The 27,572-nt window shown below is 34.2% G+C and overlaps 2 protein-coding genes and 1 long non-coding RNA gene across 10 annotated transcripts in view; 2 read left to right on the top strand and 1 right to left on the bottom strand.

Annotated features, from left to right (window-relative positions):
- LOC134796339 (calmodulin-binding transcription activator 2) overlaps window positions 1-14,512 on the top strand; it is a 175,057-nt gene extending 160,545 nt beyond the window's left edge. For 7 of the 8 annotated variants that reach the window (XM_063768491.1, XM_063768489.1, XM_063768488.1 and 4 more), the window contains 8 exons: window positions 2,584-2,651; window positions 3,202-3,341; window positions 3,743-3,912; window positions 4,341-4,477; window positions 5,359-5,462; window positions 5,915-5,989; window positions 11,153-11,254; window positions 11,477-14,512. In XM_063768491.1, coding sequence (XP_063624561.1) covers window positions 2,584-2,651; window positions 3,202-3,341; window positions 3,743-3,912; window positions 4,341-4,477; window positions 5,359-5,462; window positions 5,915-5,989; window positions 11,153-11,254; window positions 11,477-11,555 — 875 coding nt within the window. In that variant the 3' untranslated portion in view covers window positions 11,556-14,512. Of the gene's footprint in view, window positions 1-2,583; window positions 2,652-3,201; window positions 3,342-3,742; window positions 3,913-4,340; window positions 4,478-5,358; window positions 5,463-5,914; window positions 5,990-11,016; window positions 11,042-11,152; window positions 11,255-11,476 lie in introns of all 8 variants that reach the window. The other variant, XM_063768485.1, reaches the window with a different exon arrangement.
- Window positions 1-27,572, bottom strand: part of LOC134796430 (uncharacterized) — a 373,125-nt gene that overhangs the window by 108,485 nt on the left and 237,068 nt on the right. The window contains exon 2 of the long non-coding RNA XR_010144929.1: window positions 19,702-19,757. This is a non-coding gene — a long non-coding RNA (uncharacterized LOC134796430). The remainder of the gene's footprint in view (window positions 1-19,701; window positions 19,758-27,572) is intronic.
- The window catches only part of LOC134796390 (UDP-xylose and UDP-N-acetylglucosamine transporter), a 217,236-nt gene that overhangs the window by 147,711 nt on the left and 41,953 nt on the right, over window positions 1-27,572 (top strand). The gene's annotated exons all lie outside the window — the stretch shown is intronic.

The following is a 27,572-nucleotide window of genomic DNA, read 5'->3' as shown; positions in this document are numbered from 1 at the left end:
GCTATTTTTTTTATTTTTGCCGCTGTTTTCTACTGACGGAAATTGCTTGACTTTTGAGAAAATAAGAGTTAAGTACCACTACCTACTCAAAATAACAAAAAATGGTAGACTTTATCTCATTGCAATAAGCTACACTATTGCTTGCCGCTTACATAAATACCGACATTATGGTTGAGATTTGCGCAACATTTTTCTTGTGCAGAATCACAAGCTGACCTTAACTTCAAGTAATTTCAATTAAGCTTCTAAGTAGCGTTCTCAGTCGCGCCTCCAAGTATCCGAGCGCGCGCCGTGCGATGCGCCGCGCCTGCGGTAAAATCATCGTAGTTTACTTATTTATTATCCGATTTACAAAATTCAAAAAGAAACGTATAGGTTATTTATGTATCTAAATGATTTATATGACATATTTTTCATCTATGTGGCCGTTTACATTGTGTTTTTTGGGCTACAAAAAAAGGCCCAATGTAACATTTTCGGATTTTTGTAAATAAAAAAAATATTAATTAAATTACACTATTAGTTATATGGCATGTTTTATTCTACACTTCATCAGCTATCATAGGACACCTCATTTTTAAAAATCTGATAATAACTTGCCGAGTAATTATCCAAACTTTGAAATCCGGGACCGCCATCTTTGTGACGTCACAGTTATCCCCTCCACAGTCTTAGGAAGTGACGAGTTCTTATTTCGTACTCAGTAAACTCTGCCGAACACAACGGTACCATTCGTCGGTACGATACTGTCCAGTCACATCAACCAGTATATAAGCCCCTCTGGCCGCTGTACTAACTTGTGTGGTGTGTTCTTATTATAAATATTATTATATTATAACTAAAATAATTAAAATAAATAAATTAAATAAATTAAATAATGAAATAAATAAAATAAATAAAATAAATAAAATAAATAAAATAAATAAAATAAATAAAATAAATAAAATAAATAAAATAAATAAAATAAATAAAATAAATAAAATAAATAAAATAAATAAAATAAATAAAATAAATAAAATAAATAAAATAAATAAAATAAATAAAATAAATAAAATAAATAAAATAAATAAAATAAATAAAATAAATAAAATAAATAAAATAAATAAAATAAATAAAATAAATAAAATAAATAATATAAATAAAATAAATAATATAAATAAAATAAAATAATTCAATTAAATTAATTAAATTAATTAAACAAATATAACAAATTAAACTAATTAATAAATGAAATAAATTAAATAAATTAATTAAATTAAATAAATTAAATATATTAAAAAAAAAAATTCAACAAATTCAATAAATTAAATCAATTAAATAAATAAATTAAATTAAATAAATTTAATAAGTAAAATCAATAAAATCAACAAAATATAAATAAAGTAAATAAAATAAACAAATTTTTTAGTATTTTTTTTAGTTCTGACGGCACATCACTAAAACTACTTTAATGTAGCAAACCAGTAAGCAACCGATAATAAAGGTTACCATAACTGAATGAAAACCTGTTAAAAACCCTTAACAAAAACCCTATCGCGATGGGGTTTTGAGATTAACTCGGTTAAAGGTTAGGGTTACCGTTTCAATAAGGTTACCATTACAATCAGGTAACAGTATGATAGGGTTACCGAATGATACGGTAACCGAATCGATTGGGTTACCGAATTGATAGGATTAAGCGTAAAGAGGGGTTTTCCGGTCCTTGGTTTGAAGAAGTGAGTGGTTGCTAATAAAAATAACTGCAACTTCTACAAAATTGTTTAAAAAAAAGTTCACATTATTTGAAAGAAATGTTCCAATAACGACCAATACAAATCTTGTCACAAAATAAACACAGACATTTATGTTGATTATTACAAAGTACGAGCATCTTTTCCGAAACTTCTTTATATTTTATCATGAGATAATTTTTTTGAAGCTAATGACGAATGAAAAGAGGCAGACTGATCACAAAAGAGACATGATGAGGTAAATGAGAAGATGAAGAGAAAATATGCTTGTTAAGAAACAAAAATCGTTGATGTTGTTAATGTTTTAGCACAATACCATGAGGCACACACATGACAAATTTATGCATTACAATTAAACAATCACAAAAATATAACGGAATTGCTATTCTATCGCCTCATGGTAATCAATGTCTAATCAATTTCATGGAATTTCAATGTCATGATAATTAATTTGTCGCTTATAAAAAAGAAAACAAGAATAACCGAATGTCAACATTGTAACTAATTATTCACAAAGCTTTAAATAAATTGTTACACGTAAAGGACTTTCCCAGCTAGACATTTTAATGGACATGATTATTTGAAAACTATAATATTGCTTAAATTCAAAATGTTTTTGTAAACGAAAGTAAATTATCAATAAAAAATAAACAAAAAACTGCTGTAAAATCTGAATTTTGACAAGAGGTTATTGGTACAATCACAGTACTTAGGTCTTCAGTAGTAGCTCTTTATACGTCTAGATGATTTTGATGTAAGTAATTGATTATACGAAAAGCTAATTTGAAGACCGGAGTATTGTAATTTGTGCCTTAATATTATTGCAAGATACCACGTTACACCAATGTTTCAGGGGAGCAGGATGACCGGGTGTTCACGTTGGCGGAGCAGATCATAGCGGCCATGCCAGAAAGGATAAAGGTATTAAAAAACATGAAACAAAAAATGTTTTTACTAGTAACACTCGGGTACACTTTTGTGTAGTCTATGATAGCCATCGATATTATTTATTTTGGAAGAGATATGGTTACGAGTACATGAGATGTTAAAAAGCTTGATACAGGGTACAAAAGCACGCAAGCCTCGCCAACAATATTAATGGCCTTAGTCAAGGTGTCAAAGGAAATTCGAAATGAAGAATTTGATATTTTTTTCTATTGAAACCTCAAATAGCAGCCATTTCTACAAATACGTTTATCTAAGTTGTCCCGCCTGATCGAAAAACATGTGATACGGATATTATTTTGTATTGACAAAAAAATGTTAGAAGAGGAAGCTAGAGCGACTTTGAATCGACATCCTCTTGTCATTAGTCATTTAAGTAAACAAATAGTAAGTTAAATTACACTTAGAGATAAAGCAATTAAAATTAAAATTGCGGAAATTATTTGTCACGTCAAAGATCTCATGGAAAAGTTGGAGCTGTAATATTTTTGTTTTCCGGGATATGACTTATGACGTGTTGTTTCAGAACGAAAGCTCATCATTGCTCGGCTGCGGGCTCGACGGTGGTAGTGGTGGGGGCGAAGACACGCTCATGGTGCCGTTACTCGATGACACCACCAACTTCAGTAGCGATTTCAGCTTTGAGTTCTGCGATAACACTTACAGGTATATTTTCCGCTGGGCCTTTGAAGGACAAACGAAAAAATTGCATAGTCACGTCCTCAACTATCGTTTCAAAGATATAGGTAGGTACCATGTATTTGAATAGTTGTTCAACTGCTGAAATACTGCGATAACCTTAAGCTACAAGACTCAATCTCGACTAAGATCAGCAGATCGCCATAAAATATTAATATTTTACCAATGTTTGATGGTGAAACTGATCACGATAAAGTTACTCATGATGGTGCTGCCTCATATACCACCAAAATTGGTTACCTCATATACCAACAAGATTATGGATACGAATGTAGATGGAAAACACAAAAGATACTTGAAATCTATAGATTATATGAATAAAATCATCTAATAAAAAAATCAGACATAAGTTTTACATTTTGTTATAGGACATACTGTGGCGGCTCAACGCCATGCTCGTCCGGCTCCGTATCTCCAGGCTCAGCGCTTTCCCCACCACCGCCTTCTCCTCGTGCGCCTTCGCTGCCAACCGCACCTTCGGCAACTCTGCAGGAGTTCCTGAACGCTACTACACATTTCTCTAGTCTTACGTTAAACGGTGAGTGTTAAATGGCAACGTCGCCTCCGCTGGTCTGCATGTAGGTACAATGTATGTCTGGCAACGTTGCCAGTCTTCTCAGGTTCTGCTTTGTCGCCGCCACCGCATAGCTCTACGGCTAATCTACCAATGAAAAAAACAGTCTCAATTATCTAAAAATATGCAATATTCACATTTGTCAGAGCTAAGCGCAAAACATTGTAGAGAGAGATTTCCTGTGGCCTAAAAACATGGCAGTCGAATTTGAAAATCAATAGTGGAAGGAAACTTGGTTTGAACCTCTTTTGTTTTGAAATAGAACGAAACAAAAGAAATGCGATTATGCCCCAATTAAAAATGGTTTAAATTACATAGAAGCAATTTGTAGTACAGGTAAGTCCGTGGGCTTTAGGAGGTTAAGAGCAAGTTTAATGAAATCTTATTTCCAGATCGCGAGCAACGAGAGCTATACTCGGCAGCCATCACAATCCAGAAAGCATATCGCCAGTACCGCGGCCGGCAGCTGCAGCGGCGGGCTGCGGCCGCCGCCATCACGATACAGAACTGCTATAGGCGGTACAAACAGGTACTTATTTGTATCTTCTTCTTTCTACCATCGCTTTTCCAAGCATGTAAGGTCTGGTATATTGGATATAATAAAATCTGCACTATAAAAACAAAAATAACGGGCCTAAAATTGGTCCCTGTGCTACTCCACGCACAATAGCCTACGACTGAAGATTGGTATTGTATAATAGGGTATTTTCCTACTAGTCAAATCAGTTACTTTTTTAAAACTGTTAAAACGATTTGCTAATGGTGGAATTACTGGAATTTATATGAAACATTACATCGTGACGTCACGGTCAACTCACCTACTTATTATATTTCTATCGGATTTATTAAATAGAACTTGTGTTTAAAAATAACTCCTATCTGTGTTTTTATAATAATTATCTGGTGCTTTATTTCATGCATGGTGTAAAATAATTTGTTTTAAATACAGTATAATACCCTATTTTTCAACTCAAAGTTCTCCAGTGAGCTCACAAACCAGTTTAAAGAACTTATGTCAAATTCATACAATGCCATTTTGGAAGAAAATATTATCTTAAGACCTTATAAATTCTTATAATATTTCACCCTACTTTTGCAATTCTCACCTTTTTCTTCAATTGTTTCTTTACCTTTCTAGTATTAATCATTCAACGACCTTCATTCGACGTTGCCTGAAAAAATGGTATAGTAAGGACACAAAGAATTATGTACATTGACTCGCCATTCCCCATCTCTATCGCACGCGCATTAATTACATTGCTATCCCGTCGATGATGCCAACGGTCAATGCTACTGTGTGAGCAAGAGAGCAATACAGATCCGAAACGGCGGTTCAATGTATAAAATTATTCGTGCTTAGAGTCCTCACTTTAGGCAGCTAGCAGAAAGTCAATGATATTTATTTCACAGTTCGCGTACCTGAAACAAATGCACTGCGCAGCGACCGTCATACAGCGTGGTTATCGCTCACACCGCGAGCGCCGTCTCGCTCACCAAACTACGGCTACCATCAAGTAAGTATTACCACCATGCTACATACCTTCTACAACAACAATTTAAATAATGTTCTCACAATAAGGTTTGGGCTTCATTACTCTAGCCTAGCCTAAAACACATAGTAGCCTGAACATACATCTTGAAATATAAATGTCGTGAATCTCACTGGTACGAGCCGTGGTTTGGATCACGATCTTTGGTTTGTAAACTGGACGCTAGACCAATTTATATTATAAGAAAGTGCTTTTATAATTTTCTTTATTAAGTATTTAATGCTAGACAGATTCAAAAGTACTTAGACATTATTACATCTGCTAATGCTTACCGTATCGACATTTAATTTAATGGTTTAATGGGAAGATCTCTAACAAATTTTCTGCCAAATAATATTTTTGTAGTATCACCAAACCATAAAACGATCAGGTTTAGAGAAGTGCCATTAAATACTAACCTAATCTTTCTCTTTTAGAAGGACTTACTCACAAAGGAGGCAGAATCAAGCAGCTAGGAAGATACAACAGTTCATGAGGCAATCTAAAATCAAGTAAGTGGATAATTATTTGAACAACCTTTACTTACTACTACAGATTCTCTAGGATTTTCTTAAGCATTTATAACGGGGAGTGTTCCTAGGAATTGTTTGGATTAATACCTGCCACATCTTTCGCCATCGCTCTACGCGACAAATTTATCCATCTTCACCGTTTAGACGGTTGGCAGTTCTCAACTGTGCGTCTCTCCAGCAACTACCTGCCTCGTACAGCTAAACTGTGGATACAACCTTCAAACTTTCAAGAAAAAAGCGGACTCCCATCTTTATTTCCATCTTCTACCGGCCTTTGCCAGCAACGCACTTGCAAGCCCGCTGGTGTTGCAGATTTCCATGAGAGACGGTAATTGCTAACCGTCAGGCGATTCGTCTGCTCGTTTGCCTGCTTCTGCTGTTTTTTAGGATATAGGTCCTAAAAGACAGTGAGTTACATTTTAGGCTCTGTAGTCGGGTTCCACCAACTGAGACTAGAGTGTGAGTGTGCGATCAGTGATCAGTCAATCCATACTTATATTAACATTATAAATGAAGATTTGAAGTTTTTGATATCAAAATGATGTCTGTTTGTTAACCCTGATGTGTCTCGTTCGCACCAATAAATTTACGGACAAGTGCGAGTGAAATGCCCACGCGAATATGCCCTTGATTAATACGTGTAAAATTTCAACATAATACCAGCACTTTTGCATTAAGAACCCCTCAAATAGCAGCAAACAGCAGCAAATAGTTAAAAGAAGATACTGTTTTGTTATACAATTTAATAATACCTGTATTCATTTTAGTCTTTAACAGAATTCCATTGCAATCTTGTAAAGATTCTATCGGAAAAAATAACCAAACTTGCCCTGTCTGCGACGCAATATATTCAATAACACTAATATACCTTCCTCCAACTTTTTCATTTTCCGCTTCGTAAACATATTATATCTAATATCGGCATATTCCCCATCGCATCGATACAGTAATGTTACAAGCGGAACGGAAGGGCCTTTCGGAAATATCTAATACAAGGTGGAGAATGAATGAGATATCAAGAGAATTAAATGCTTGGGATAACTTGGTCGTATGTTAAGATTAGGAGGAACAGTTTGTTGTTAAAAATACATGAGGTTATAAGTCCGTATAACCATATAATATGAACTCCAGATTAAAGAGACACAGAACTCCAGACATAAAATTTTTGGGTGATAAAAGTAACTCACAAGAATAATCTAAATGAATAAAACCAGCCAAGTGCGAGTTGGACTCGCGTTCCAAGGGTTCCGTACATTAAGTCCGACTCACGCTTGACTGCACATTTCTAATAGGTTTTCCTGTCATATATAGGTAAAGAACTATTTTGTGTATTTTTCTCAAAATTGTAGACCCAGTAGTTTCCGAGATAAAGGGGAGGGAGGGGGGTCATTTTTTGGCTTTTTATAAAAAAAATTATAACCTATTTATTTTGAAATTATAAACAAACATGAAATTCTCAAAATGTGCTCTTTTATTTGATATATAACACGATATAGTTTGAAAAACTTTATAACTTTCTCATTTACCCCCATACGTTGGCCCCCACGTTTAAAATTCATTTATATGTGTACCAAATTTCAACTTAATTGGTCCAGTTATCCGAGAAAATAGGCTGTGACAGACGGACAGACAGACAGACGCACGAGTGATTCTATAAGGTTTCCATTTTTTCCTTTTGCCGTACCTCAAAAGAAAAAAAATGGACCCTAAAAAACAGACGAGGCAAACACAATTCTATGTTAATGACATTTAAATACGTCCCTTCACAATAACATTTCCTCAACGAAAGTATTTATTTGAAATCCCTTTTGGACTCTTCGCTTATCCAATAGGTAACAGTCTTATTTCACCAGGAAAATCCGATGACATAAGTCGTTTTAAGTTGGAGTTTCTCAAGGGCCCAATATCAAGTTCATTATGTCGTCACAAAGGGGCCAAAGCCGTTGTGAATGCCTGGAGGGCTATGTAACACTCACTGGTCCATTGCTCATAAGTCGCTTTTAGGGATCCGTGAGTAATTAGATTAAATGGAGACCCAAATATGGACACGGTCTACTTTTCGGAGGAAGCTGAGTATTCTCGGTAATTCTGTTAAGTGTCAATGCTTCCTTGATTTTGATAATAAAAATGTTTTCTGTTTGACATTTCACATATCGATAGGTACCTACTTTATGCCAAAAATGTACATCAATATATCAAAATATTTTTGTTTTAGAACGCTTTTAAGAATAAAGGGAACACGATCCAATACAAATTATTTTAAACATAAAAAAAAAACTCAACAGAACCCCTTTTCAGTCAAACAAACGTTTTTTTATTGGAAGCATTTCTTTATAGAATATGTTTTAGGCCCCGATAGATATGACCATTGTCAATGATTTTAATAACGGTCCCGGGCTGAGCTTTCTTATTTACTATTGATCATCATTTCTATAAAACGCTATTGTACCTACTTTCAAGTTTTCTCAACATTTTCGTGGTTACAGGTTTATAAAAATAATATCATAAGATGTACAGAATACAGACCTTGCATGTGTGCAGCAAAGGAATCTAGTAAGAGTTAAAATTACACTTTTAATCTTGGAAAGCTTTGCGGTTCTAAGGACATTTAAGATTGCTATTCTGTACAAATATGGTCGGATAAAAGATTTTATCTTATATTCCTGGGAAGAAATAAACATGTAAGACAACATTTCTTACATTGAAATATAAATATTTTGTCAAAAAATAAGATAATATAATTGTATCCAATTACTTGTTCAATGATCGGCGTTTTCACAATTCTTTTTTTATTTTGTGAGTTCCTATCTACCTGTGAGTTTCTATAATTGGCTTCCTGTATCCACTATAATCTCTATGTTATTGTCATAGCTGTTGGATCTCCAAATAAATAAAATAAAATAAAATAAAATATTACAACACCAACTTAAGTTCCATCAAAAACCCTAATCCCAAATCGAAGCGCTCCCAAGTTCCTTTCAAAAATCCAAACAATAATGTCAACGAACTTTTCTTTAAAAGCCAGTTTAATTATCCGAGACGTTTTTGTCGCAGGCTTAAGAATCCCCCGGAAATTATTGAGGCTGAACCGGGATTAAGTTTCTTCGTCATAATTCCTATTGTACTTACTTTGTTTGCAGAAAAGGGCAAGTCTTGGTTGGAAATTTTCCTCAGTTGTGTCGTTTTAGGAAGAATTTTTAGAGGAAAGGACGGTTTAATATTTCGGGGTTTTGGTATTTTTGTTTTTTTTTAATCATAAGCGATTGTTGATTCATAAGTTGATTTTTGGGTTAATCTGGTGTATCTCGTGATCAGTTAAATACCAGTCAAATAAAAATAATACAGGCTCTCTATTGGGATGTAAAACGTATTCAATACAATATTTTGGGAAATGTTAGTTATGCCTAACGATATACTTACTCGTATTTGATAATTTGGGTAAAATAGTTTGGGGTGTGATACTTTGGGAAACATTTTTGGCCCATTCATTAGCAAACCAATTAAATACTTTTAAACTTTCTTCAGACCGCGGTTTCTTTATGGTAAATTAGCTAATATCAAATTGATAAGTTTAAGAGAAAAAATACGCATGTTATTGAATAAAGTAAACGTCATACACTCAGGGGCGTATTTTGAAATTTGGCGCCCCGGGCCAATACGTTTTGCCGCCCTAGAAGTCAAGGAAGAAAAACAAAATGCTATTCGACAGGAGCGGCTTATACGCCGCCCTTAGCAGATTGGCGCCTCGGGCCATGGCCCGGATGGCCCTAGGGTAAATTCGCTCCTGCAAACACGTTTAGATGCTATCTTTTTAATCGGTTTCTTTTGTAAACATTGAAAAATATTGTTGATAATAGCACTTAGTTTATGTGACTGCTACATAATGAAAGGCATTAAAACTCGAGTGTGGGTTTATGAAACGAACGCAGTGAGTGTCATAATAGAATCACACGAGTGTTTTAATGCCTAATTATGTACATTTACATACACTGCTTTATCTACACACATATTTAATTATAAACTTTCTATGATATATTCACTAACCTCATATTACAGCCGACATTGGGGCACTTCGCTCTCTGGCGGAATTCGCGGATATGAGGTGGCGTCTCCGAAATATCTTTATCGCACATTTTATACAAAACTTTTGTTATAGTTACTTTATAAACAACAAAACAAACTATTTTTTACTCACAAACTAATTAAAAGATAAACTGGACGTCAAATGGCGGTAAATGAAAACTTTTTTCACGCACGTCACGCATCCTAAGTTTTTTTTTATTCAGATACAAACTAGAGTCGGGGTCGATTGCCATATCGTTCGATACCAAATAACAGAATCAAATCGCATTTTTTTTCTCAGAGATGTTCGAAATTTGAATGCATTATCAAATCGATTTTGATATAGTAATGAAGCTATTACAACATTTTCACAGATAAGAAATTTGCTGTAACAAAACAGTTTATCGTAATGTGGGCCATTATTTACGGATTTTGAAGTCATCATAGAGGGTTTATGATATGTGTGTAGATAAGAAATACACATTTGATCAACTTTTGTTTGAAGACTTTGAAGTAGAGTTTCAAGAATCAATATTCTTAAGAATACTTCAAGCCCAGACAAATTCTCTTAGTACTTGATTCCACTTAAAATAATCTCAAACAATAGCCTCTCATATTAATATCGGTCCTTTTGTACAAGCTTTGTGAACTTCCATTATTTACTTCTATTTTGAATCCACTCATAGTTACTTAGTTTTGGTGAAACAATTGTTTCTTTGTTGACTTTGTCTTCGAAATTTGTGGTTTCAGCTAGCCTTCATTTAGCAGTTATGTTACAATAATCTTTTAGGTCTGTTATTTGATATTTTATAATTTCAATATTTTTTATAATTATGAATTATACACATAAAAATCAATATTTATTTGTGCCCCTTTCAAGTAAAATTTCTACACCATTAGAAATGGATTTAAAAATTACCATTTGTTTCTTTTCACGCTGCTAGTACTTGGGAAGAGTTCTCTACCAATGTAAGTTTCAAGTTTTAAATATATCTCAAGCAAAATACAAGCATTAGTAATGTTGACCAATCTGTAGTAAACTGTACGACTATTCCAATATGGTATATTGTCTCTTGGCAGATTGCAGAACGCGCGAGCAGAAAACGGGAGGGTGGTCCTGCGATCGCCGGATGCCCACCAAAACTTTCTGCAGCACACCACCAGTATACGCACGCCCAATAGGTATTTAACCTGAAATTATAACAGATAAGGATTATTTTTATTATAATATATTATTATGATCCAAAAATAATACCTTAAAGTAATGTTTGGACTACGCTTCTAGGTAGCCATTGCAGTAATTCTTTGTCGAAAGTTTGATGGTTTTTTTTATTAACTAGAGAGGATTTTTGCATTCTTAGTCTCCGATTACAGAGTGATATAATGTTTTGTTTTTGTCTATAGGAAAGTGGATTACTTGGCACCACAATCGCCAATGGATGCCGATGACGACCTGCTACTTGAGCTTCTGTTCAAAATGTGACCTGACCTACGATACCGACACCTTGTGTTTCACTCTAATTTCAAACTCATGTACTTAGATTTAAAAGACATTTTACATTTAAACGGTATTCGGACGACATTTAGTTTAGTTATTAATCTATTCTTTACTGCTTTCGTCATTGAAATAATTTGAATCATCAACTGAATCAATTTGAAAACAGGTTTCTTCTCAGTGTTGTGAAAGACTTCAGGCCTTGTCTTTTGAGATTTTAAAATTATCTTTTACATCTGTAAATTGTAAAGAAGCTTAAGCTCTTTCGGCACCGTTCTATCTCGTTTCCTTAAATATTTGTTGTTTAATTGAATAAGGTACAGACAGTATTAGTAATAATGATATCATTTTCTTTTCACATCATGTGAAATGAAATGAAGAATACTTGCATTACTACTGATAGTTTCTTACTGCCAAGAAACCCAATTTTCCTAAAATAATGACTTGTTCAGAGTTTGGATTTAAAAGTTTCGTTTCATTTTAAACTCTTCAGGTCATAGACAGGGTTATATTTAGTATAAATTTTATCGTATTTGTATTATATTTTCATAACGTATTTTTGAGACATTTGTTTAGGAATCATATTTTTGAAAACTCTAAATTGATGTAATAGGTTACTTAGGTCATCAGTATATTGGCTAATTTTTCATAAAAATTAGAATCTACGTACTACGGTTATCTATTTAGTTTTGTGGATTGTTTGTGCAAATTGCACAAGTTTATGATATGTTACATTATTGATTAGTTTTTATTTAAAAACTTCACAATTTGAATTATCGACTCCATTTTGATGAAATTCATTGTGGAGTCCCAACGTGTAGGCTAAGTACAAATTCAAATTATTAAAAAGCCACTGTTCTTATAAAGTAGTTGCACCTAGCGAATAATACAATAAACCCGATGAGCTGTGAGTATTTTGAGATTTTATCGTATTTAAGAAAAATAAAAAATAATTATGCAGTTAGTTTGACTATTGGTCGAGATTTACCCTATAGGTTTCATTCCAGCCTAAATAGGTTATATCTCTTTTAGTCTACGCAGTTACGCCTTAGACATCATCGAACACGATCTATGCATTCTTAAAACATTCCGATAGATTAGATCTAACTCTTACGAAAGCTTAACTTCGTCAATAAATTCACTAAGATCTACCATCCCGTTATTTTAAATATTGTGTTATTCCTCTTGAATTGTTATTACATAAACAAAATATTTTAAATTCGTTAAGTTTGTCCATTTCCCTATCCCCAGTTCCTAATAAATATTCTCTTCATAGTTCTGAAGAATCTTGGTCTTTCTACAATAAGTTCATTAGATAGTCCTTGGTTTTAGATCCTACTTAAAGCTAAACGCCATATTTATCTAGCGTTCATGAAAAAATAAGGTTGTGCACCATTTAAATATAGAATTAACTACCTAAATATTCCCTTTTTTGAATTCTCTGATATTTTAATGTAGTACTATAGTTTAGATTAAGGTTTAGGAGTAACCATAGCTTAGCCATAAGTCGACGAGCGCCCGTCGAAATATTTTCGATTCGTATTTTTATAAAGCAAAAGTTACGAACGACTATGATTGCTTTGCTTGTGCAGGGCCATGGATAAGACGAATTCTGGGTTACGTTACATTTTTCTTTTTAATTCTAAATTATCTTATTAGATTCTGTTCAAAATCTTCAAATTTAAAAAGTTTACATGATTACTTTAAACTATCTTTACGACCTTTTTATCGTAACTTTTTAACTTCCTCGTCAGATTTGAATTAATTTAAAAATTAATTAGGAGGCCCAGTGTTAACAGAATTTCTATCTTACTCTTGACAGTATTGAAATCTGTAGTCATCCTTCACATCTAACGTTTAATAGACTTTCAGATTATATTTTTCAAACTTGTTCGGAGTAAGTCAGTGATTTCATTTAAATAATAATAATGAATGTCGCAGAATGAGAATAACCGTCCAGTTGAGGCGGCTTTTGCACCCTCTGGTAGCGTAATGGCAAAAGTCGCATTACGGCAAGAAGCGAAAACGACATTGTTGGCAGTGATAGTAGGGGCGCGATTCGCTTGCAAGGTTTGGGGCACCCGAGGGCGCACGAATACAACGTGTATATTTTATATTTTTGGATCGCTAATTTTAAGATGTTATATTTATATATGTATATGTAGTAATGGCGGATACAAAACCAGTATTTCGAATAGTATTGCGCCAAAAGTTTTGATGTATTCATTTTCCATAAAAGTTATTCTCTCATTATGATTTTCAACGGATAAATAGTTCGTTTAGCTAGTGGTCATGCGTATATATTTTTGGATAGCGTGCACGATTGCTTCAGGAGCGCTGATGATATTAATAGAAAAAGAGGGAAAATAAACGAAAAAAAGTATTTTTAACGATAACGCAAACCTCTGAAAGCAATAATATTTTTGTGGTGGAATTAACTCGTGATGTAGACAGAGACAGTATTTTATTATCCACGCGATCGTCACAATACAGTTTATATAGAATGCTTCTTAGTGCCGGCGTAAGCTGTGCTTCATCAACGGCATGTTTATCTGTTTCACTGTCATTTAAAGCAATATTTATAGCCTTATTATTAAACCCAAGTTTAAAGTGTTCATTAGTAAAGACATCAAGTCTTCATTCTTTAACTGTTATTCATAATCAAGTATATTTCGTGTGTATCACGTATATGTGCATTCATGCATGTACAATCATGCAAGGAAGAGGAATGAAAGTTATTACACATATTTAAGATGGGTAGTTTGCTTACCTTTCTCCGAACGCCATTTTTACATGGCGATCCTGACAAGACAGTAATTTTGCATGTATATACACAAATACACAACAATAACTTGCTCATAAAAAAAGTTGATGAAACACACTTACGACAAGCCTTAGTCATTGACCACAGCTAAAACATAGTGCACTAGAAGTAGACATAGTTAGATAAATTATAACTTATATATGAAAAAGAAAAATCTTGGAATCTATACATAGTATTTAAATTAAAAGTTTAAACTAATACTTTTTATTACTAAATTATAAGAAGCTTGTTCACACATTTTAACTTCGTATATAGTAAGTATTCTAAGACTACGATTCATGATAGAAGTGTTACTAAAGGTTTGAAATGAGAGACTTAGTGAGACTACAGTTGGTTATGATAACTTTTGTTTACGGTGGGCCGTAGATTTAGCTATTAAAATTTAAACACGTTTGCCAAAGGCGCTATACTTACCGACATAAAAAAATTGATTAGAATCAACAAGATACCATAGTATTTTCTGCATACTAAAGAAGGACTTGTTATACCCGGAAAGAACTAAAATGATTTAAAATAAACCACTTTTAATCTATTGAACGAACTGTCGAAAAGAAGTGTTACGAAAGAATGTTGAAAACAAAAAACCTACTTGAAATCAAAACGTGATATTTGTTGTTAAAAATATTCGTCAGTATTTGCTTTATATTAAAATATAAGCAAATATTTGTCTGATACTATATCAGTGTTATATTATTTATATGTTTTAACGCCATTTTATGCGTAGAGAAATTTCGCATAACTGCTGTTGCTATTTCATTTACTAAGATGTGACGCTCCGCCAAAAAGTGATTGGATATTTTTCTTCTCAATACTTATTGTTACTGAGATGTTGAATACAAATGAAAACTAGTATTTTCTTACAATATTGAGGTAGATTTTTTAACATCACATAAGTAATTATAAGCACACTCAGATAAAAAAAGCAATAAAACATAATTATGAATAAATCATAATTATCATAAAGGTGTTAAAACGTTTTTTTTTTAACCTTTTTTGCTTAAAATCCTTTTGTTGGTGAAGCGTCTATCTTGCTTTCTGTTAAAAACGAGCCTGCCTAAAATATATTGCATATCACTTAGATAAATTATAACTTATTGAAAATTATGACACTGCGTATTACAATATTAGTTGTAATTTTGTTTATGAAATGCTAGACCACTAGTTTGTTTAATATTACTTAGCTTCTGCAACACGGGTTGTAACGTAACTTTAAAAGCAATTTTAGGATATTAGAACAAAATTATGTTAGGAATTATTACGTTTTAAGTGAATAATTCTTAGGAAATTTTGTATTGGTAAACTGAAGCACAGCTTCTGTTAGTGTATATTTTTCAGAATTAATATAAGTTCAATTATTTGTTAAACAATTTGGACACATTAAAGTTGGTTACAACCCTTCTAGTGTAGTGTTATCGCTTGAAACATGTTTTATATTGTATCATGTAATATATTTGATAGCAAATTTTATGATGTTGTTTTGTAAAGTAAAGTTTGGTTACGCATTATGAAGCGTTTTAATTGAGCTTTTATTTTTAAAGTAGCAAATGTTGAAATGAATTATACTAACGCATACAAAATGTTAGGTAATGTTGAATTTAAGAAAAGAAAAAATAATGAAACAGATGCAGAAATTGCCTCAGTTAATGATGGTTATGAAGTAACTAATTTGTGCGTTGGTATAATTTGATACAATGATAGCAAATGTAAGTAAAATGTAACTGCCAGTTTCAAGGTTTCTAAAACACCAAGTATGAATGAATCTCTTCGTAGAGATTGTGAATAAAATTGTCCAAATTGAATGATTAAATTAAAATATTTCTCTTGATATGAAAGTGTTTGGAAGGTTTAGGAATGTCTAAGAACGCTTTTTGGCAGACTTCTATTTCTATAAAATGTTTGGAAAGTTTGTATTGAACTTAGAGATTTTCTTTAGAAAATATTAAAGATAGCAGTTTTACTCCCACTCCTAATATCTCGTTAATGAAAGAAACGTTAATTTCAGCTGAGCTATTTCTTTTAGCTCTTTTAGTATGCTCGTATATCTAGTGTCAATTATTTATATCAGATTTGAACTTGCTGAATTGACTTCTTCCTCGATATAATATCGTGACTTTGATAAAATGTAGCATTAAATTCGGCATCAATAGCAACGTTAAAGATATATTATGCTGAGAATCTCTATTACCTATATCAGTAAATAGAATTAGATTCTAATACACTGTTTTTATTATGACAAGTATAGCTTGGAATTGATATGTATCATACATTTGCGTTATTATTTAAAGAGCCTTTTGGTGAGCATGAAGAAGGCTGTAGGTAAGTATTAAAGTTTATGGCAATATTTTCGTGCCAATTATTCCCTGCAGTATGAGATGGACGAATAAAGGGATGATTGTGAGAAAAGGCACATCATTAGGCTTTTTAAATGTGATGCAAATTCGGCAAGCATTTATTTTTATTTTCCTATAGATATCACCACCAGTTTTCTTCATGTAGTTGAAAAACATATTCTATATGTAGTATAGATACATTAATTCTTGGCAAAAATATTATCATTGTTGCAGTGTTACTTGTGACTACAAAATTTCGCTGTTAAGACAATATCTCTAAAAATTTGCTAAGAAAGTCATGCCATAATAGTAATAAAAATCTCTCTAATTCTATCAATCATTTCTAGGCATCCTAAGTTCGATTGTGATCATAAAGAAGCAATTAAAGTTACCATATGAACTTTGAATCACTGTATATAGGGATGAGATTTGTTTGTTTTAGTTACTGCTGTTGTTAGACTGCTATATGAGAATTTATTATTATTGGAAGGTTGAGAGTTTGAGACGTTGATCTGGGATGAAGTGTACTTTGATCAAAAATAATCTTCCTTTGTAATTATTATAATCTATAAACACTACGAAATTGTGATTCAAAGCAATTTAAAATATTACTGCTGATTATATTCGTTGTTTTATTGACACCACTTTTACTTTTATTTGATCCTTTTTTATTTTAGTTAAGTACATAGATAATTATTTATTTTAAAGCGGACTGGCAAATGATGGTAAGTATTCTGAGTATTTTCAATTGGACTGTGTGTCAGTCATATGGGCTGTTTTCAACCGACGAAAAAAAAAACGGAGGAGGTTCTCAAGTCGCCGCGTATATATTTTTTTTTTTTATACGTATATGTTTCGAAGTCTAAAATTATATTGAGAGCTCCGTCTATATTTACTCCGTCGCTATTAATACTACACATCTTCAAATAAAACAAAACAGTTATAAAAATACTTAGGTTGAGGAAAAAATTATCTTAAAATAGACAGGCAATGAAAAAACAAAAGTTGATATAATGATAATGAGATGAAGGGCAACATGATCCCAAATAAATGGAAATGAGGTGACGCTAATCCAATGAGTAGGTATTAAACAAAAATGATTTGAAGTTTATATGATTGACAAAACAACATCAGAAATAATTATTAATATCAATACCTACACATAAGTAATTAATTACTTACATTAACATAACCTCAATAACGGTATTTTTATCTTTTGTTGTTTCGCAAGTATTGTTTATTATTAAGGCTCATTTAGACGGAGCGAGAACTCGCATGCGAGTTTCATTACATTGCGGTATTTGATTGGTCGACTGAATTGGATGTAACCAATGAGGACTATTGGTTGAGGACCAAATGTAACTAAAATCGCATACGAGTTCGCGTGCCATCTAAATCAGCCCTTAAGGTGATGCTCTGATGTCAATTGCAGCACTGACTGCAACTGTTGTTGCTGACGCTGAATCTGGCAATTTATTTGCGATTAAGAAAGTTAATTTTGTCACTCATTTTATCAAGTAAATTGAGAGATACAGTGGCGGCAAAAAAGACGCCGCAACAGTACCTAATACATCAGCTGTTGTTGACACCCGAACGTCAGAAATAGAGTAGTAGTACACCAAACGAAAACCAAAAATATCCAATCGGGGGTAATAATTCGTTTAGTCGCGTATTTTGGCATAGTAATAGGGAATGGTGTATTAAACAATATACTAAAACTGATTTCCTTATATTAAAAAATCGCGTGTTTACATTTTTCGTCAATTCTATTGATCCAACGTTTTTACCGAAACCATTCGAACGAGGTACGTGACCGACTGCAATTCTTTTGACGGAATGCCATGCACATTTTGTGGGGCGGAACGAAACGCGAATTTTATTTATTCACGTTACGTCAGTCAATAACATGAAAACGAATTCGCGTGCCTTTCCATGCTAGGCACGTATGTACGCATGCCTTTAGAATTGAATATAGGATCATTTATTGAGGAAAACTAAATAGTACGGTAGGAGTAAGTATAAAACAAATCATATGATAGCCGATTTGTCAGCTGAGCTGCAAAGGGTCGATATAAATCGAGGTAAAAATGTGTAGAATCGAGGCTAATACTCTGCAATTCACTATAAATTTCAGGAAAATAGTTACACAAAAAAATGTTATGATTATGAATGTTGGGATGTGACTATGTATTTAAATAATAAGACAAATAACACTCTTAATTAATAATGTTAATGATATAGTAATTGCTTGCTATTGATACAGATAACACTTTAGTCGATATTTAATTAATCTTTGTACGTGTTGCCCCCGAATAACAGGGCTATGGTGATGTCGCTTTGCAAAGACGTGTGTTATAATCATACCCCGGATTTTTGGGTGCGGGAATGACTTCGTGTGTAATACCACGCATAACAGTCGTAACAACCATTGAACAACCATTTGAATTTGTAACTTGTTGCGTTAGGATACGGTTAGAAATTGAATTAGTATTGTTGTAGTATTATTTTCTTTGTTATTGCCTTCGAATAAAATTGAACGCGACTGCAGGAGTGCCGATAATAGGATTGGTGTAATGTTTACCCTATTCCCGGCTTCGCTCAGATACTTATACAACAATATTGCAACTAAATATTTATTTTACAAAAAGGGTTGGGTTGGGCCATTTATAAAAAGATTATAAAGTGTGGATATAATGCTATCTTTAATGTAACTTGTAAAAACAGTACAACTAAGATCATAAGATGTTATGGATACAACATGATTTATGATGTTTGCAATTTTATAATACGTAATCGTATAGAAAACGTAAATGATGTATGGAAATAGTCACGGGACTTGTCGTAGCATCTGTCATCCCGATACATTTTTAGGGGTCCATACCCAAAGGGTAAAAATGGGACCCTATTACTAAGACTCCGCTGTCCGTCTGTCTGTCTTTCACCAGGCTATAACTCATGAACCGTGATAGACTAGCTAGACAGTTGAAATTTTCAAAGATGATGTATTTCTGTTGCCGCTATAATAACAAATACCTACTAAAAACAAAATAAAATAAATATTTTAAGTGGGGCTCCCATACATCAAACGTGATTTTTTTGCCGTTTTTTGCGTAACGGTACAGAACCCTTCGTGCGCGAGTCCAACTCGCACTTGGCCGGTTTTTTATTTTCGTTTGGCGTTCAGCAACCCTGGAATATTGAGCAAATAAATCGGAGTCCCTCCTGAAACTTTAAGCTATACGTCAAAAATTTTATAAGTGACGTTTTTTGTTTGAAGATACGTCACTTTAGACACTGACATATTCGATCAATAACGTATTTTTAGCAAATTTTTGACGTATCTTAAAGTTCAAATCAGGCCGATATTCGTTTTGACAAAAATGGCTCATGTAGAAACGAGGAAGCGAATCTGAGCGTTTCAGTACAAAGCAAAAATGGGAATCATTCGATCCCATCTGACGTGACTGCCTCTTGGTATTGGGCCTGATTTGAATACTGAAGGGAAACAGTTTGTTTGAACTAAAAGAAGGGTTTTTTTACATAAAAAGCAAGGGTGGATATGCAACGATTGTAATATTTTCCTTGGGAGACCTGTTATTGGCTTCATGATTGTATCCTAGTTATAAGTAGATATTGTTTGTTAAAGATTTTGGTCTTCTAATAAAATAAAATAAAATTACCTAGTGATTCGAAAATCTAAGGAATAATCCGCAATCAAGTACCTACATATTTATAAAAACGCTCTTAGCAGGTAATGGAGTAGGTATAGATAGCGAAAGTATTTAAAAAGTAGGGTAAATTACACCAATTCAAAAGATCAATTTGAATTGAAAGCCATACCGTTGCGAATTTAAATATTATTTTTCTACCCTGTTAGAATAAATTTCAGATCGTTCAAATTGTCTCCTATTGACCCACAAAAATTCAAATTTATTGAATAATTCATATGGGCCATTTGATATTGTGTGTAATAGAAAAGCTACTGGTATTCAACTATTCATGGTCTACCGTTTAAGAGGGAGAGCGTTAAGCCAGCAGGAAATTGAAAGTAGACAAAAGATATAACGCGACAAACTTGCGACGGAAGAAATGGTCATCGCGCGAGTTTTTATATTCTATACCTATAAGTTTGAAAGTATATAATCTGATTAAAACTTTGCTAGTCAAATCCCTGGGGTATATTTAACTAGCTATTTTATACCTACTAAAAGTAGGTAAGTATATTGGTGTGGCATAACGACATAGAAATGAAAAACTTTTGAGGTACGGAACCCTAAAAATGAAAATAAGACATGTTTTCCTGAAATTTCAACATAAAAACTACAATTTACGTTAGCGCTCTCTTAACCTAATAACTATGCTAAATATGATTAGTTTGTTTTGTTTATATGACTTTATTTACTAACTATACTAGATATATATTCATTCAAATTGGCATTAAAATAAAAACGATTTATAATAAGTAATAAATACCAGATTTAACAACTGTAACAATTAACTTATTAGCATAATTAATTAATTAATTAATCGACCACCTTACGTTCTACCAATTTAATGAGTACCTACCCTTTACCTAATTTACGAGATCCCATTAACTAATAAATTGTTACTACTATTTAAAGACCCCACTTTAATCAATGACCTCATTCATAATTTGGAACTTGTTCTAAATAAGACTATTTACCTACCATGTCGTTTGTGCAGCAACCAGTGTTTGAAGAAAGGCTTCCGCCTCCTAGTCGCTGCGAATTCGTGAGTATCAGCAACATTGCTATTTTAAATGTGTAGACGCTTAGTTCATGTGATAATGTACATACATAATATTTAATTATCTAGATTTGATCTCATTTGTTAACTGCACTTGAACTATACTTATGACGAGATCAAATAGGTGGATAGTAAATTGTTAAAATCGAATTCGGCTCGATATTGACGTGTAACCTAGAAACATTTTCAATAGACTTACCTACGACTACAATAAATAGGTATATTAACTCTTACTACATAACATGATTAATTGATTAATAATACATAAAAATTAAATATACTTAAGTATCACTACTTTTATTATAATTAACAACAATGTAAATATTACAATCCGTTCCCATATTAAAGCCGACCACTGACTAACAGGCCGCCGGACGATATCGGCCTCTCAGTTAGAACAAAAGTTTAACAGTTCCGACAACTGACCGGCCGTTATCGTCCGGCGGACTGTTAGTCAGTGGAATTGTTAAACGCTTGGACTTTATGATGACTACGTTTACCTTCTTATATTATTATTTTATTAAATATACCTACTTAGTTATTTTTAATGGTCACTGTTTCACTTAGTAACTTTTATTTCCCTAACCAGGTCCATCGATGGCTAGATGCCCATCAAAAGTACTTCTCCCTTCCACCACCCCAGCCCCAATGGATCACTGAAGTTTCGCATTACTCATATGGACCACACGGAGTATATTGCTACTACAATCAGCCTATATACCGACCCACCACCGTACCTTATGTGGTACAAGCGCCATACAGGATATCACCCATGATACCGTTCGCTAATTTGAAGAAGAAAAAGTAATAATAAAGTAATTTAAGATTTAATTTAGCTATTATAGAATAAAATACTTAGTATGCAGCAAATCCAGCCGTTTTATATTTCTAATGGTACCTTATTTACTTTACGTTTACCAGACCTACTTACTTTACTCCCAAGGGGTCATTAGGTCTCACTTTAATACTCGTACGGAATACTTTGGTACGTATCCCAAATTCGCGAGTTCCTTTATTTAAACCATTGTGGTTTCATTATCAGACATCTCTGCTTAACCAACTAGGGAACAGATCTCAAGTCCAATCCGAAAGGTGCCTTTATTTTCTAAAAGGGTATCAATTAAGCGACATCTAAAAACAACATCATTACAAAATAACAAATCAATTCCTAAATTATAAATCACTTCTAAAGCTTTCAACCTAGTTGTATTCCGGGTTAAATTGAATAAACCCCAATCTATGGAGTTGTAAATAATAGATCCGGGTTGCATTTGCCGGGTCTAATAGGATTATTTGGGACTGAGCGCGGCCATTCATGGATAGGTAAGTCAGGTAAACTCCGAGGTTTGTTTGTTATTTTGAAGAAGGGTTTCCACCAGTATGGGGCACTATGCGGCACAAGAATAGTCAGTACAAAAATGCTTGTGCAGAACGAACAAAAACAGTGGTGGTATCCCGCCTTAAAGACAAAAGTGGACGGCCGCCGCGAAAAGTAACTGTATTCCATAAAAACGTAAACGTAGTCCCCATTTTTCTCTCTGGATTTTAACATTATTGCAAAGATTTTGACACAATTTGATGTAGGTCAGTTGTTCTACATTGAAACAATCGGACACAGTGTAACTTTGCGATATCTCGGAAACTAGGTGTTACCAGCTAGTGCCGTCTGTCAAGCAAGGGCAGGCTCAGGGACCCCCAGCACCTCCCCAAAACACGAGCGCGCCTCGGAGAAGGAGCACGCTGCTACGAGCATTATTGTGAATTCGTGCAACAAAAGTAATTTTTTTCATTTAAGTTTCGCAATTTTTTACCAAGATATAGACTCGAGTTTGGCGTTTTTTAAGTTTGTGTTATGTTCTATGTGTATTAAAGTTTATTTGGAGCTAAATATTTTTAAATTTCTTTCACTCTTTGGTGCAGTTTTTATTAATTGATTAAAAAAACACCCCCTAGTCCCACAATGAAACATTTTTATGTAGTATACAATGAAACATGATGTTCACTGAACACCAGTACCAGCACATAATGAAACAAACTCATTATTTTTTTAAATAATTAAAACCTATGTGCTAAATTTGTCAAACTAAAATACCATACCACGCCATATTGTCTTTCAAAGCCGGTTCGGCGGCCGGCCTGGATGGGATCTCGCCCCAACATTTGAAAGATCTTATTTCTCATTCCGTGGGCGACGCAGGTGAGCAGCTTGTCTGTTCCCTTACTAAATTAATAAATTTTATGTTTTCAGGCAAAATTAACACTAATATCGTCCCGATTCTATACGGGGCAAACCTGATCGCCCTAACCAAAAAGGACGGAGGGGTGAGACCCATTGCGGTGGGGTCAACTTTACGACGTCTGGCTTCAAAAATTGCGGTTAGACACATTAGATCAAAATTACAATCCCTTTTTGAACCAATACAGCTAGGTTTCGGCACGAAAGGTGGGTGCGAGGCAGCCGTCCATGCCCTAAGGACCTACCTTTCACTCGATGATTGCGAAATTGTTGTCAAAATTGACGTTAAAAATGCTTTTAATTCGGTTAGTAGAGACACCTTGCTGACAGAAGTTAAGGACAAAATTCCGGACCTATACAATTACCTTTTCTTTTGCTATTCAGACTCATCTAAATTAATGTACAAGTCACATGAATTATCTTCCGAGGTTGGCTGTCAGCAGGGTGACCCTCTCGGGCCAGCAATTTTTAGTTTGGCTATAAATCCAATTATCAAAAATTTAAAATCAAAATTCAATGTGTGGTACTTAGACGACGGAACCCTAGGAGGTGACGTGAATACTGTACTCTCTGATTTGTCTTTTATTAAGAGTAGTTTCGAAAATATTGGTTTAGAACTGAATTTCAGTAAATGCGAACTCTTTATTCAAAAATCTTCTTGTACTTTGACCAACTTACAACCCAAATTTGACGATCTGACTCCCAATATCAAATCAGTAGACAAGTATTCTCTTTGCCTCCTGGGTTCTCCTATATTCGAAGAATCTTTTCCCGATTATATTTCTAACTCCATAACTAAATTCAAAAGTCACACGGATCGCTTACTCGAAATTAGCCCTCATTATGCTCTTGTGATTCTTAAATTCTGCCTTTTTGTCCCTAAATTTACGTATGTGCTCCGCTGTTGTCCTTTCTGGAAACATCAAAATTTATTGTCGCCCATAGATGATTTGATCAAAATTAGTTTAGAGACGATTCTAAACATTCAGCTAAGTGAGCCTTCCTGGTCTCAAGCGTCCCTCCCCATTCGGTTTGGAGGTGTAGGAATTCGCAAAATTTCCAGTGTGGCTTCCCCAGCCTTTTTGGCGTCCACTCATAGCACGTCTGGTCTCATAGGAAATATCTTAAGGGCTTTGCCCACAAACTGTGAGATTGCGGGCTATGAGGATGCCAAAAATGCTTTTAAAATTGCTTGCCCAGGCAAACAATTTCCAGACAACCCAAATTCACAAAGGAGTTGGGATAATGTTTACTGTGATTTAACTTACAATACTCTCCTAAACAACTGTACAGGTCCAGACCGCGCGAGGCTTTTGGCGGTCGGAGCCCGGGAAGCCGGTTACTGGCTACATGCCCATCCTTCGCCCAATACTGGTACTTTCTTGGATCCGGCCTCCCTTAGACTGGCGACTGGTTTGCGACTCGGGGTTTCAGTGTGTACGCCACACAAATGCTCTTGTGGCACGGACGTGGACCGACTGGGACACCACGGATTATCTTGTCAAAAAAGTGCAGGCCGTTTTTCGAGACATGCGTCGCTTAATGACATAGTCCGTCGGTCTCTTGCCACCATCAATGTGCCTGCTCTTCTTGAGCCGACTGGCATTATCAGAGATGATGGCAAGAGGCCCGATGGAGTGTCCTTAGTTCCTTGGAGCTTGGGACGGATGTTGGTGTGGGATGCTACCTGCGTAGACACACTGGCACCGTCCCACCTCCAACGGACTACTGTAAAAGCGGGCGGAGCGGCGGAAAGCGCCGAAATTCTAAAACGTAACAAATATAAGAGCCTCGGTAGAGAGTACCATTTTGTACCATTTGGTGTTGAAACTCTAGGTCCATGGGGTCCCAGCGCGCATAAGTTGTTCGCAGAAATCGCGAAGCGTCTGGTTGACGTAACTGGTGACCGAAGAGCTGGCGGCTACCTCGCACAACGTATCAGCATTGCGATACAGCGAGGAAATGCCGCCAGCATCCTTGGTACAATGCCTCAAGGGCCTATTTTAGATTTAAGCTAGTTATTCATTTCGTTTAGTAGTACCACTGTATATATATTGTATGTAAATAAATGTTTTAAAAATACCATGAAAATTGGTAATAATTTGTCTATCATATGACAAAATATAAGATACTTAACTTTAGGAATGGCTGAGATAGGATGGCTTATATGTTGAATGTTTCATTGATGGCAAGGTTAAGGACACATGTCTTACATTGAAACAGTCGTGTATAAACACTATGTTGCAAGAAAGTGTATGAAATCAAGCATGGAGATGCTCAAAATCCTCCCGCGTCTACCTAGTTGGCAATCATGCTCCGTGGACATAAAAGGCGCCTTTTTCGCAGCATGCCGTACCTGCCGACCAGATTTTCGATTCACAATGAAACTCAGGTGTGTGTACAATGAAACAAGTCTTTCGCTTTTAGATATTTCAGCAATCTTATAATGATTCCATATGTCGGAAACCTTTTAAATAACTAATTTCAGCCTACCACTATTTTCTCCTTTCCTTTCTCATTAATTGAGTGAAAGCATATATGTATTAATGTCACTTATTTATTACACCGTTTCAATGTTTATTAACGATGTTTCATGGTAGACTATAATTATTACATTTGTTTCACTGTAAAAATCAGAGTGTTTCATTGAAAACATGCACAAGTACACGATGAAACAAAACTCATTTTTCAAAAAAAGGCTTATAACACAGGAACTGTTACAGATAAGTAGAAACCAAGAATGCCATATGATAGCCAACGAAATTGTTTATCTTCATACGAAATGTCACACTCATAACTTTAAATACACCAGAGATAGAAAGGCTTGAACTTTTAGTGTTTCATTGATCAACAATTTACCCTATATTAACCACAGCCAACGAAGGGGTCATTTGATTTTATTCGATTTTTAATTAAATACCGTAAAATGGGGTGAGTAGGCGCAAAACTGACATTCAAACCTCGATAACATTTTATTTTTACATATGCAAACTGAATGCTGTATATAATAAGTGTTCCGTACGTTTGTATTTTAGTTTTTATTTTATTTTGGGTAGTTCCATTTCATAACTTTGACGATAAACAGGAAAATCCACCTCACCCTGTAGTCCCTCGTATTTGGGGTGAGTTGGGTTTTCATACAAAGGTGATTTTGGAAGATTGTTGGATCGTTTTTTTAAATATGAGTATTACTATAGCCCCGTTTCAACCCTTCTCCATTCATAACCCAACTCTCCCCGCGAAACCTACTCACCCCATTTTACGGTATTATATATTTAAGAGTTAGGCACATTTATAAATGTATATGGAACTAGTTTTTCGGTCATAACTCTAATTTTAATAAAAAAAAAACAACGGGTTGCACTCCGGGAGTGCCGACAGAAGTGAAAACTCAATGACTAATCCAAAATGTCTGCAGCACTATGTATAATTGACCCATCCTCCTTTCTATTGAATAACTTTAGTTCTGAAATTGCTGGCCAGTGAACTTAAATTTGTAGCGTTAATTGTTTAAAATTCGAATAGAAATTGTAAAGTTACCTTGCAGACCTCGCATCTAAATATATTTGGTCATGATATTTTGAGTTTTATTCACCAGTACTAGAGTTCATTTTATTAGCGATTTCATCAAGATGTAGCTTTAATGAATGATATTGGAGTGATATAAAGTTAGAATGTGACTGTGAGATCCTCGTATTTCAGCCCGTACAAGATTAGAACATTGAGCTTTATTGCTTAATATAAAAGTCCAGTTTTAAATAATTGACCTGATTATGATACGTTATGTTATGACTAAAGTTCTTTGGTGAATAACATTGTCCGTCACACATGACGTCAGCGCGTTACGC

This window comes from Cydia splendana, chromosome 13 (genome assembly GCF_910591565.1).
Source record: "Cydia splendana chromosome 13, ilCydSple1.2, whole genome shotgun sequence".
In the NCBI taxonomy this organism is placed as follows: Eukaryota; Metazoa; Arthropoda; class Insecta; order Lepidoptera; family Tortricidae; genus Cydia; species Cydia splendana.
This window is presented reverse-complemented; position numbering and strand designations above follow the sequence as displayed.